Here is a 12,129-nt window from a genome sequence, read left to right as displayed (position 1 = left end):
ATGCGTAAGAAATCAATTTAGGAGCGTAGCTGCGCTCCTGTACGCTAGATGGCGCAGTCACACTAGCGCATTCAGTGACAGAAGAAGACACTTCACGATAGTACCAGAATGTTAAGGAAAGAAATGCACTGGAGTGACTGTAATAACAGGTGTAATTGTGACTAATTCACTTCTTTTGCGATATCAAACAAGCTGCGTTTATGAGAGAGCGCTCGGAGCAGCATTATGTCATTAAATTTTGATGAGAGGAGCGGTGAAGTGCCATGTAAAACAGCATGGGGCTCATGGTATCAGACTATGGAAGAGGTTTTCATCGAAGTCAATGTTCCTCTTGGTACTTCAGCTAAAGACGTCAAGTGTAACATCGGCAGCAAACAGATTGAGCTTCATGTCAAAAGCCAACAAATATTCAAGGTAATAATAAGCAGTTTTATCAAAATACCATGCTTTTTGTTTAATACAAATGTTTGGTATGCTTCAGGTGTGGTAAAAAGCATAACCATAAGTTTATATTCGAATTAACAAGTGTTGTTTTATAGTTATAAGGTACATGACTAGAAGAACTGATTTGTCATCAAGGAACTTTTTGTGAATAGTCTATACATCGTTACATTCCATCAACCTGACTCAGTGGCATTAGTGTAGTTACAGTTCATGTACCTCTATGGGTTTAAGACATGCTGTTTTAGTGTTAACATGCATGTTTATTATCCCACCGAGGTACAGCATATTACTTATAGAAGCTGTCCGCAACTTATCCAGTTTCAACTGAGAACTGAGCTCCTTAATGTTCTGTTGTGTCACAGGGAAAGCTGTTTGGATCCACAGTCAGCGATGAAGCTATGTGGACGTTAGGTAAGCCATTCACAGATTCATGTCCAAATAAATAGTCCAGATATCTTTACTCATAAATTACAACAAATACCTGGAAAGTCTAAGTCAGTGCTCTATCGTGCTGTTCAGAGGACAAGAAATTGATCCGGATCGTTCTTATGAAAACAAATCGAGAGGCTGGGAACTGCTGGCAGTCTCTGTTGGAGGGAGAGTATGCAGCGGACCCATGGGTGCAGGACCAGATGCAGAGGAAACTCACACTGGAAAGGTTTCAGAAAGAGGTGCGTAATTTACATAAATCAACATCTATTTAAATCTATTTTCTTCAATGCTTGTCTTTTCATACTTCAAACAGAATCCTGGATTTGACTTCAGTGGGGCAGAGATTTCTGGAAACTTTCATGGTGGTGGACCGGATTTCTCCAATTTGCAAAAATGAACCAATTTATCTACTGATATATTTTCAGTCACTTCGAAGAGTTATTTGTTGTTTGCTTGCTAAGAACAAAAAGCATATGACACCAGGCTGTTGATAAAGCCAAAATCATTCACAAGCAGCCTTTTGATTAAAGTCTTTCTATGGCAGTTCATGGCAGGTTTTGTTTTTGTAATTGAAAAGTTGTTTTAGAAGACTGTTGAATCAGCTCTTTGGTGTTTTTGCGCTTCTGTGTCAATGTTATTAAAGGAGAGCAACACAATGTGGCACCATCAAACAGAGCCTTGTTTTGTTTCAACTGGCACAACACAAACACTGGCTCTACCACTGGTATTAGTCTACCCTATCTACCAATATCAACAGGTGCAGTGCTCAGAAAGTCTGGTTATAAACAAATCTTTGTGAAAAAACTGTTCTGGTCACCAAAAAAAAAATGAAAAGCAGTAAAACAAGCACAGATATTGAAGCATTTCAATACATTTTATTGAAAGGTCCAACTACATAATTTGCAGGGTGCAGCTCCCATTTTCAGTCGAGCCAAAACAAATGGGAGTCTAGCATGTTTATTTGCTCGGAAATTAAACTTTCACCAATTTTGATAATTTTGATAGTTTTGACCATTTGTACCATGTACGAGCAATTGGTCATAGTTACTAGAAACTAGTGTAACCAAAGTAACAATAAATTTAGCCTGGTATGCCAAAAAACAAAATTTTCCATTAAAGGCATATTACATGTTAAAACCTCAGACATCCTGTTTTCATTACGCCATGTTAGAATACAGAACACCATTAAAAAAAAGAAACTCGTTTCATCACCTTGGGTAGGAGTGTGCATTACGACAGCTGACAACCTAGGGTGGAAGTTAAGGGTTTTGGGCCTGATCTCTTGGTTCCGTTGTTGACTAATCACAAAACCCTTCTCCCTCCTCTTCCACACAGTGGATTGAGGACCTAGGCGGTTCTATACTTCATTGCTTTAAACAACCAGCACCTTTGGTGCCGATTCAAATGAACATACTGTAGACATGCAAGCTTGAGCAGTGCAACCTCTGATCAACTTGCTGAAACTCACCCTCGACTAGCAAATCTCAACAGATAATAGATTCAGTAATGTAAAATAGTCACAGCAAGAGTTACAAAGAACAAAAGCTGGAAAGGAAGAAAGTTTGTTAAAAGAAACTATGTAAGCAAATTGAAATCTTGAAACACATCAAGTTGCTATGGGCACCCAGTACAAACTATCTTAAAAGGCACATTCAGGAATTGTGGGTAGGTGAGCGATCTTGTAGTAACTGGGTTTCAGTTGACGAGCGGTTCTGCCCGAAATCATCCATCGCAGTCTCTGGCCATTTGGCTTCAAGCACTTGGTTGTGGTGGCATATTCGACCAGGCACTTGGCAACAAGTACTCTCACACACATCAGATCTCCATCTTTAACCTAGAAACAAAAAACATGTTTTTTTGACAATCAATCAATGACAATCATTTATACATTGAGTGATTTCAATGACTAGTTTCATATTAATACTACAAAAGTACTTTCTGAGATTCCCATTTGAGTAACTGGTTGCACAACACTCCAATCTCCACCCAATATACAAACAAGGTAAATAAAAAAAAAGTCCCAGTGGCTTGTGTGGCCAATAAACTTGCTAAACAGCAAACTCACACTCAAACTCTCCTGTAGACCATCAAGTGCTTCTTTCATAGCGGGAACATCACATTCATGCAGTTCCAGGATCTCCAAAGACAACAGGGATAAAGCAAGCAGGGAAGGCTGTAGAGACAGATGTATAGTCAAATTGTTTAAACTGTGGACATGCAGTTCAGTATAAACTGGACTTTATGCACCGGCCTATCTGCAAAATAGTTGAAATAGCTTACTTTGATTTTAGTGAAGACAAAGGAGCAGTGGCATCCCTTCAACTGAGCCTCAAGCCTTTCAATGCTCAGATTAATCGTACTGAAAAAATAAATAAACCAGTATTAAGCCAAAAACTCAAGGGCAAATTTAGAACTGTCTAGAACAAAACAACATTCTGCTAACCTTCCAGCATCCAGCTGCTCTTGAATCCGAGCATGAAAGAATCTAAGGAAGTGAAGGGCAGTTGGAGCTTTGACTTTCCAGTACAGTTTTTCCAGAATGATCTTCTCCATCCTCATCATGTCATGGACAGTAAATCGGTTCTGGCTGATTCTGATGAGGTCGCTGGCCAAAGGCACATTCTTCTCTTCTTCTGAACTCTTCACCGCAATGTAGAAGCAGCAAAGGCCAACACAAGACAGATGTTTGGGCTGAATCTGAAATCATACAAAATAAATTTAGATACACTTCAGTAAAATGCAGAGATGTCAAAAAGTATAAACTGTGTAGAGTCATTAAAAGACTCCAAATGATGTTCACACCTTCATCACAGCCAGAAATCGATCCAGAAGATTCACAGCAAGGGAGAACGTCTCCGCGCTGAAACCGAAGAAGCGAGTCAAGGAGAGAAGGTCTCGAACTTCAAAATCTCTCAACTTGACAGTCACCCTCAGACCATTGTCCTGAGCAGACTCGATGACTCTGAGTCCGGTGATCTTTGGTTGATATCGAAACTCTTGGTCCAGAAGAGCTTTGAGCTGAACTGCAAAGGGCAAAGCCCCGGTTCCTGTAACCTGGTCAATCATCTACAATAATTTTAAGAAAAACGTTAAAATTCACACTAATATACACGTCACATATATTACTAGATGTTTATTGGACTTTACGTAAAGCCAAACGTAAAAACCTATCCCTCCATACGTTTATTGTATTAGATTATGTCATCATGCGACTTAGAAAAAAAGTTTTTAGGGTAACGTTAAGAAGGCTGTCAAACTTATGGTGGTAAAGGTCTAAAAGAAAGACTTAAACAGCAACGTCTGGAAACGATTGATTTATGGTAGACAACAACTGTTACCATTACGCTGACGCTAAAACGTATTGTCAACATATTGTAAAGTTTAGTAAGGGGTGCAAAAAACGAGTGACGGTCTTGTACGCCTGTACATGCCCGGACAAGCCCCAGCTCATGAGAAAACGTGCTGTACACAAATACGCAGTTTACTCGCTTGAAAACTTCCCCTTAAACATTTCTCTTTTCATATTTGCGTAAAGCGAACGAGGGTCTCACGCTGTTGCCGTCGTGCGTCAGTGTTACGTGATAAGCGTTGGTCATGCCGGGGCATGTCCGCTGACCAACGCGAGTTTGCGAACAAGATGTTTTAGCACTTTATTAACAATAAACCGCGTCAGTCGACACTACTGTGAGTTTATAAATACATCAACTCGCCGTTTTACATTTAGGCTATTTACATTCCTTTTATTTTCAGTTTAGTTTAAGACGTGAAGATAACCAATGTCTGCTGACAGAAAAAAAAACATACAAAGGCCTGATCAGTTCAAACAAAACCCACCAAAATCACGCCGTAATGGCAGCAAAAAACACCGTTTTGACTTTTCACAGTTGAAATCGTGTCAAAAGTAGACATAAACACCTATTTAACTTACCTTGTTGGAGATTTGATGTTTTAAAAGGCAAGTCAATAAAGCGTGGGTTAACGAAATAAGATATAAAACAAAGATATAGATAAAAAGTTAAGTATGTCGGTTTAAAGCAAATATAACTTCTGCGCCTGCACACCCCAACCCTTGGCGTCAGGCAGGGACGTGCACCTCTCTTCCATGTTATATATACTGTGAGAAACTCAATATCCCAGCATAGAATCACCTTATTGGGCAGTACTCACACAGCGCACCATCATTCTAAGCTCCCATTTGTTGAAATTTGTTCACGATCACTCCCACCGGCACAGCAGAGGCGGGTTTTAACTCAGCTTTGATGTGTAGAAAGTAACAGACAGACCCACAGAAAGTTCTGGCATACCAACACAGTGTATACATATATTGTTTTCACAGTCTTTTACATTAGATAAAGAAACATGTACATTAAAGAATCTTTACCTGTTCGAGAGTTTTTTTAGCGGTAGCGTTTTAAGAGATATTGGCTCTCTTCTCTAATTAAATGATCTATATTCAACCGCATTCTTTTCTATTGATCAAGCAGAGTGGCAGAGAATTAGGACATAGGCCTACTTCTTTCACAACTGTAAGGTTTATAAACACGTAGGCTACAACTTTAAAAACTTGTTTTTCGTTGACTGACCTTCTGTCCAGTGCTGCAAAAGAAAAATATTGTTGCAAAATACAACATAATCCAGAATACTTCTTAAATATAAATAAATGTCCAATTAAAATCTAAGAGGCACGCCTACGTTTTAGATTTGTTTGCTCACTTAGAATTCGTCATGTTGCAGTTCAACTAGCCAGCAGATGGCGCCAAACACAACAACCCTAAAATCACTGAGTGGGTTGTGTCTTTAAATACCAACAGCAAATCTACATTTTCCATGCATAAGAATCACAACATGCTGGGATCCAAAAGCTTTTTTCTGCATTTTCATATAAACACGGAAAATCACTTGCCTCTTCTCAACTCCTCCTCACAGCTATTTCTAGAATTAAACAACATGACAATCTGACAGCCTCAAGGCAATGCCTCACAGACAGCATTCCATTTGTTCCAAGAAAATCTAAAAGAGAGATCCTCAGTGGCAGGTGTTGGACCTGCCTTTTAATATTTTTAGCATTTAGAAAGATTTTTTTTCATTGTAGGTACTGTATGTGATTGTATATATGGGCCATGGTTCATACAAGTATGACGAATACAGTGCTGATTTGAGAATGGATAATTGTTTGTTTCTTGCTAGATAAATATTCATAAATGTAAATATTACTCTTTTAAATCGGGGCATTGCATTTGCCCTGTTGCCTTTGTTTGGGTGGCAAAGTAAAGCATGCTCACAGTCACAGCTTGAACACGAGACTGTACAGGAATCCTGCTGTTTGGAGCACATGGCTCATTACTAAGATTCATCTGTAGCCCCTTTCACTGGAACTTTTGGCAAAATGACATTAAGACTCCCGGCTATGGCAGATCTGATAATGTCTGTCAGTGCACACATAAACTGACTGAAGCAGGTCAACCTGAAGCCCACACCAGGACTTATAACAACCTTGATATGAAACGACCTTGATGTATTGACTTTTAGTTGTCAGTGTGATGGTTAGGGAAAAAAACGTTTTCTTATTTGTATTGACATAATGGAGTTTGGCCTGTAATATGTTATGAAAGAAAAAATAGACAAACAGCTCTAGTTTTATCCAAATGGGATAAATTCACTCTCACATTCATTCTGATTTTACAGGTAGACCTGGATGACACGTGAATGTTGCATCATTGTAAGACCTACAAATTTTCTCTAAATTCCAACAGCAAAGCCAAGTGTCATGGATACATACTCTGCTCTGCACAGCAGGCTATGCCAGCCATTTGCCAAGTGAAGGTCTTTGGTGTCAGCCTCAATCTGTTTCTATATAATCAGACGTGCCAGGAGGACGCTGTCTGTCATCATGCTGTAATGCTACAGTATTTGAAAACTTATTCCAGGCACCTCTCCCACAGCATCAGAGGCAAACAGGAGAAGCCTGCAAGTGCAAATAAAAAACCTCAGAGAGAGAATGACAAATATCTGCCTGTTTTTATAAGACGAGACTTAAAGAGATGGGATCACACTAAAAATCTTCTGTGGCAAGGAGACTAGAAGAAACTACATCTGCTCCATTGCTTTACAAATGTCTCTAGGTGCATTTACATAATCAGATCAGGAGTTATGTTATGTTCTTGGACACCAAGAGTCACTTGGGCATGACAGCGTCAGTTGTTTCTTCACATATTAATAATATGATAAATGAGGTTTTATCCCCATGGAGGAAGAAAGGAATCTTTTGAAAGCACTAGACCCCAGACTGTGAAACAAATATCTTCCAGACAAAGTAATTTTCAAAAACTAAATTTAGGGAAATGTTTATTTTCAGGGTAACTACTCATTTGAACAATCTTGGCGAATGGCAGCAGCTAATTTATGAAAAAATGAAGAAAATTTGAGATAATAAGCTACAAAGCCCAAAAGAAGGCATAACTAACACTTCTCAAATATTACAAAACTTTGAAATAACAATTAAGTTTTGATGTCTATAAGACAGATGCATTTGAAAGTACAGCACATTTAGATGACCCTCACACTTCCACTGTCTTTTTCTTATTTGTCTTTTTTGCTCTCCGGTTCCTCCGTCACATCTTGAGGGACTGGTTCCCCTCCATCAGTACTCTCCTGCAGAAGTGTCTTTAGTTCCTCTGTTTTCGCTTCCTTGCTGTGCTTCTTACATTTTTGGAAAATCTCATTTAGGTTGAACTCTCGAATGATGTTTTCCTGCAAAACGTACAAAGTCATGTCTCTGGCAGCTGCTTTGTAAAACCTGATGGTGTTTAACGTTTTCAAATTCTTACACTCTTGAAAAAAGGTGCTTCTTGGATACCATAGAAAAACCTTTTGTTTCCATTAAGAAAATTTGACATCGGAAGAACCTTTCTGTTTCACAAAAGCTTCTTTGTTGTGAAAAAAGGTTCTTTAGATTATAAATAAATGAGAAAGAGATGTTTTACCAAAAACCTTTGGCTGATTGTGTTTTTGTGGAACCAAAAATGGTTCTTCCATGGCATCGCTGTGAAGAACCTTTTCCATAATGTTTAAGAGTGTACCTCTGTGAAGCTCCATGCGATGGCCCATCCCTTCTTGTCCACTAGGGGGCGTCGCATGACTTCCCGTCCACCCTGCAACAGCAAAAGAGAGGGCAACTGCTTGGAGAGGGGGGATGGGTTTACCTTATACCTGTATAGAGAGTTTGGGAACGTTAGTGGGAATTTAGTACTACATGTGATAAAAAGGAAACAGAAATCACTGTTGAACAAGAATATAGTATAAAAATACCTTTCTGCAACTGCTCCATATTGTCCAATGTCCACTTTTCCAAATTGGAGGCCTGCACAGTTATACCTGATAATTAAAATCAAACCACAATAGACATCAACCACAATAAGCAAAATGATGTTACACATGTGTGATCTGTATGTCCTGTGACTTACCGAAGTGACAATTCAGCAAATATCGGGGAAAATGACTGGCACTCTGGAGACCAGTTGGCATAAAACTCTACAATCCATGTCACTCGACCATCTCTCTGTAGTTCTTCCTGACATCAGAAATTAATTACATATCATTTGTATTAGTCTGATTTAAGCTTTAAACCACAACAATATCTCAAAATGTTTAATAATATTTTACTATAAATTCTGTAACCATGACAAATGAATTATATTATATTGTTCTTTGTAAGTTCCAAACACATTACCTTATGTTAACATAATGTGTTTGAGTTTTACTCACATCTATGGTTGTCTCACTGAAGTATTTGATGTACTCAGGACCCATGTAGATTGGTGGTTTACATGCAATCATAAACACTGCAATGGGAAGGTTAAGTAAAATATAAATGAAAATAATTATAACATATTATAAATTACAAAGATACTGAATCACATCCTGTATTTACCCACACACAGCATGAGGTAGAGAAGACCTAGTCTCAGGTCCACTCTGAAGAACAGCACCACATTAGCAACCTTACTGAAAAGAAATATATTCCCTATATGTTGCTCCAGAGTGACTGTGTGTAAGAGAGAGAGAGAGAGAGAGAGAGAGAAAGAGAGAGCGAGAGCGAGAGAGAGAGAGAGAGTTTATCCATTGATAATCATCCACATGGTATGACTGCATCTTTGGTAACAAAATACTTACTGGCTCTTCGATTCTTCATCATCACGATTGCACTGAGAAACATTAGAATCTCAATCTCTCTCTGCAGGTAATAAACATTTATGCTATTACAGTATAATACATTAGTTTATATGTGTACATTTATACTTGATGTTGTACATGCTATCATACATTTTACAAGCATAAGTTATTGCATCCCTTAGAAAAATGGGTTTATTGAACGTGGTAAATGTTGATTACCATTCGTATTACCATATTTTTACTCCAAAAACTAAGGTTATTGTGGCAAGACCCCAGTAAATTAATGTTAGATATCGCGACAAATAAAAAAAACATGGTTAAAAAAGTTAAACCGGTTACATTTTCATAAATGATGTCACAATAAATAATAGTAAATGTTCATTTAATTAAATGTCGACAAAATCTGTTTGAATACTTCTCATTTTATAATTAAAGCAATTAAATTAAGCAATATTACGATAAAAAATTAAGTAATTCAATAACACTTTACGATAAGGTGCTATTAGTTAACATTAGTAAATGCATTAGCTTACAATGAAAACAAATCTCCATTTATGATTCCTTGTTAATGTTATTTGTCAATACAGTTATTCATCTAGTGCATTGTGCATTAACTGATGTTAACAGTGACAATGTTTGATTGTAATAAAGTATAAGTAAATTGCTTAAATTAACATGAATTGATATTAATAAATGCTTTAGAAGTATTGTTCATTGTTACTTCATGTTAGCCAATGCATTAACAAATTGATAACAAATAGCACCTTATTGTAAAGTGTTACAAGTAATGCTTAAAGTAGATATTAAATTAAATGTGTTAATAATACAGAGCAGGAGTAGCCTAGTCATTAGAATAATAAATGGAAGGCTAAGTTAAACGTTATAAAAAGTAATATAAACTTATAAAAGGCACTCTAGAATTCATGTTGAATCTCTCTATGCCGTAAGATTATTTGCTCCACTAACCCAGTCAAAGGCGCATGAGTTGCCGTCCTCTCTTTGAGACGGTAAATGTTCGCACAGTCCCGTACAGCAACGCACTAAAGGAAAGGCAAGTGTCAAAAGCAATGAAAGGAAATAATATGGCTTAAAAAACCATTTATAAATCCGCGGTAGATGATAAAAAATGGCAAACAGCCCTCTGATTAAACTCATTGCTGCACACTTAGTGAAGACTGACTTCCATGTGAGAAAGTGAAGAGAAAGGGGAGATTAGAAATAGAACATGAACAGCTGTTTGGGGGATTGAGTGGGTAACGTGAAACCAGGAAAACGCACTTTTTGAAAACGGTCTGAACTAGCAGCTGCTGGCTTTCCGTAGCGTGACGCGCTGCTCTTGGCGGGGACTTTTGTAAATATCAACAGTTCGGCTGCAACATGGAGGAGACCGAGAAGAAGACCGAATCACATTCATTTGAAAATAATGCGGATAAAGTTGGTATCCATGAGAATGTTTCATCTGAAGCGTCAGCTCGCCGTAATGATGGGGTTAAATCATCTCAATCTAAACCGAGACTCAAACTGTTTCAAAAGGTGATGGAAAAGAGCCTACAGTGGCTAGTGGACAACGCCGGGTAACGTTAGCTTTTTTAACTTTCTAATTTTCTAATTTACCGCTAACAGTTTTAATAAAAACATTTTTTATTTTTCTATTCCTTGCGTCAGTTTCGACAGATTTTCCCATTACCTTCAGCCACTGTCAAAGCAGAACCCGCAGCTGACTGAAGCCATGCACAAGCAGTTCATCAGCCAGCTCCAGACTTTAGTCCAGGTAACATACAGTCTCATGAAACCTGTCAAGAACATGTCAAATTATGTTTTGCAGTAAGAAAATAGAATCTGATTTAGGAACAATATGTGATTTTTTTGCAATATGAGTTTACATTAGAATTCATTCCCCCATTGGTATTTGGTCGTTTGTAACATATGCTAAGATCATATGAAGAAATATTACTACACGCATATTAGGAAATAACATATATTATTGGTAACAAGGTAATATTTTATTAATGGAAAAAAATATTTTCCCCATGAATAATCCTTATAATTTAGGCTTTGTGAGCTTTTATTTGTGAGCTTTCATTAACACGACAGAAGATTGCTTTTTTTGTGTTTAATATCCGTACTGTATTTGTGCATTGTGTTCATGTTGATGCGTTGCTTTTCTGCTCATAATATTGTGTGTGTGTTCAGAAAGAAATCGGCAGTGTGATTGAGGAGGGAAACCTAAAAGTAAAGCTCGAAGAGTTGGACAAACTGGAGGAGCTTGCAAAAGGCATATCAGAACCTGCATGGTCAGAAAATATTTTAAAGGAGAATTCCCTTTAATGATTTGTTTTTCATACATGAATATCATTCTCTTAGTATGACTTGCCTTTCGCACACTAGATAAGAAATGTTCGCTTTGTATTTCAGGCGACCAAGCGGTGTTCCAGAGCAGGATGTGTGCAGTGACTTAGTGTCATATTATAAGAAGCAGGAAGAGTATATGCGGCTGCAGCTGAAGAAACTGCAGAAGGAGAATGCAGCCCTTGCTCAGAAAGTGCAGGCTGGTCGAGAGAGCATCACAGACACAGAGCAAGGCATAGCATCAGCAGTAGAAGAATGGAGGGTGCGAGAAAGATAAAACATCCATGCGTTTTCTTTAAAACATATTCGCGCAAACATAACTCTTGTTTTTTCTTATCTGCAGACATCTCTTCAGGATCTGGAAGCATTTGTCTTGACACTTTCTCCTTCTGAGTCTTTCTAACATCCATGGACTTTTTTTAATTTTGTGAACCTGCATGGTTTCATTGTAATAATATCCCCCTAGTATGTGTATACTCTATTTCATTAAATATCACTTGTGCTTTTTTTATATTGTGTCTCGATGTGTTTTTGTCTCTTTAAGAAAAATAAACAACATATTTGGCTTAGTTGTACAGGAGAGAACCATTGCAACCATTTTCTGCACTGTTTTATTGTAGAACTGTAGAGTAAATGACACTTTGATAGAAACAAACGTACAGTTTGTGAAAGTTTGTAAAAAACGTGGATGAAAACTTTAAAGAGGTGTTATGAAGGACTGAATATATGGGC

The 12,129-nt window shown here is 37.8% G+C and overlaps 4 protein-coding genes across 4 annotated transcripts; 2 read left to right on the top strand and 2 right to left on the bottom strand.

Moving 5' to 3' along the window:
* The first annotated feature begins 82 nt into the window (after nucleotides 1-82).
* nudcd2 (NudC domain containing 2) lies at nucleotides 83-1,532 on the top strand. Its single transcript, XM_056770387.1, has 4 exons — nucleotides 83-414; nucleotides 807-855; nucleotides 964-1,115; nucleotides 1,190-1,532. The coding sequence occupies exons 1-4, from the start codon at nucleotides 226-228 to the stop codon at nucleotides 1,271-1,273; spliced, it is 474 nt and encodes a 157-aa protein (XP_056626365.1). The 5' UTR covers nucleotides 83-225; the 3' UTR covers nucleotides 1,274-1,532.
* Nucleotides 1,533-1,731: 199 nt separating this feature from the next.
* ccng1 (cyclin G1) lies at nucleotides 1,732-4,975 on the bottom strand. The gene is made up of 6 exons (XM_056770386.1): nucleotides 4,805-4,975; nucleotides 3,679-3,942; nucleotides 3,320-3,573; nucleotides 3,157-3,235; nucleotides 2,942-3,049; nucleotides 1,732-2,710 (listed from the first exon to the last, which is right to left on the bottom strand). The coding sequence occupies exons 2-6, from the start codon at nucleotides 3,940-3,942 to the stop codon at nucleotides 2,516-2,518; spliced, it is 900 nt and encodes a 299-aa protein (XP_056626364.1). The 5' UTR covers nucleotides 4,805-4,975; the 3' UTR covers nucleotides 1,732-2,515.
* Nucleotides 4,976-7,245: 2,270 nt separating this feature from the next.
* On the bottom strand, nucleotides 7,246-10,205 carry tmx2a (thioredoxin-related transmembrane protein 2a). Its single transcript, XM_056769537.1, has 8 exons — nucleotides 10,015-10,205; nucleotides 9,049-9,109; nucleotides 8,807-8,920; nucleotides 8,641-8,717; nucleotides 8,340-8,446; nucleotides 8,185-8,250; nucleotides 7,956-8,085; nucleotides 7,246-7,626 (listed from the first exon to the last, which is right to left on the bottom strand). The coding sequence occupies exons 1-8, from the start codon at nucleotides 10,201-10,203 to the stop codon at nucleotides 7,456-7,458; spliced, it is 915 nt and encodes a 304-aa protein (XP_056625515.1). The 5' UTR covers nucleotides 10,204-10,205; the 3' UTR covers nucleotides 7,246-7,455.
* An 87-nt stretch (nucleotides 10,206-10,292) lies between these two features.
* On the top strand, nucleotides 10,293-11,908 carry si:dkey-6i22.5 (polyamine-modulated factor 1). Its single transcript, XM_056769539.1, has 5 exons — nucleotides 10,293-10,622; nucleotides 10,714-10,819; nucleotides 11,242-11,342; nucleotides 11,464-11,659; nucleotides 11,741-11,908. Exons 1-5 carry the CDS (start codon nucleotides 10,426-10,428, stop codon nucleotides 11,798-11,800), a joined length of 660 nt encoding a protein of 219 aa, XP_056625517.1. The 5' UTR covers nucleotides 10,293-10,425; the 3' UTR covers nucleotides 11,801-11,908.
* The last annotated feature ends 221 nt before the right edge of the window (nucleotides 11,909-12,129 follow it).

This window comes from Triplophysa dalaica, chromosome 16, assembly GCF_015846415.1.
Source record: "Triplophysa dalaica isolate WHDGS20190420 chromosome 16, ASM1584641v1, whole genome shotgun sequence".
In the NCBI taxonomy this organism is placed as follows: domain Eukaryota; kingdom Metazoa; phylum Chordata; class Actinopteri; order Cypriniformes; family Nemacheilidae; genus Triplophysa; species Triplophysa dalaica.
Note: the sequence above shows the minus strand (reverse complement) of the source record. Positions and strands in the feature narration are given on the sequence as shown.

Coding starts and splice junctions, on each gene's coding strand:
- nudcd2 (XM_056770387.1), top strand. CDS start 226: ATGTCATTAAATTTTGATGAGAGGAGCGGTGAAGTGCCATGTAAAACA. Junction 415..806: donor AAAGCCAACAAATATTCAAG/GTAATAATAAGC, acceptor GTTGTGTCACAG/GGAAAGCTGTTTGGATCCAC. Junction 1,116..1,189: donor TGGAAAGGTTTCAGAAAGAG/GTGCGTAATTTA, acceptor TACTTCAAACAG/AATCCTGGATTTGACTTCAG.
- ccng1 (XM_056770386.1), bottom strand. CDS start 3,942: ATGATTGACCAGGTTACAGGAACCGGGGCTTTGCCCTTTGCAGTTCAG. Junction 3,574..3,678: donor GATTTCTGGCTGTGATGAAG/GTGTGAACATCA, acceptor GTATGATTTCAG/ATTCAGCCCAAACATCTGTC. Junction 2,711..2,941: donor GTCTACAGGAGAGTTTGAGT/GTGAGTTTGCTG, acceptor TTTTGTTTCTAG/GTTAAAGATGGAGATCTGAT.
- tmx2a (XM_056769537.1), bottom strand. CDS start 10,203: ATGAGTTTAATCAGAGGGCTGTTTGCCATTTTTTATCATCTACCGCGG. Junction 8,921..9,048: donor GATGAAGAATCGAAGAGCCA/GTAAGTATTTTG, acceptor TCTTACACACAG/TCACTCTGGAGCAACATATA. Junction 8,086..8,184: donor TATGGAGCAGTTGCAGAAAG/GTATTTTTATAC, acceptor CTCTCTATACAG/GTATAAGGTAAACCCATCCC.
- si:dkey-6i22.5 (XM_056769539.1), top strand. CDS start 10,426: ATGGAGGAGACCGAGAAGAAGACCGAATCACATTCATTTGAAAATAAT. Junction 10,623..10,713: donor TGGCTAGTGGACAACGCCGG/GTAACGTTAGCT, acceptor TCCTTGCGTCAG/TTTCGACAGATTTTCCCATT. Junction 10,820..11,241: donor AGCTCCAGACTTTAGTCCAG/GTAACATACAGT, acceptor GTGTGTGTTCAG/AAAGAAATCGGCAGTGTGAT.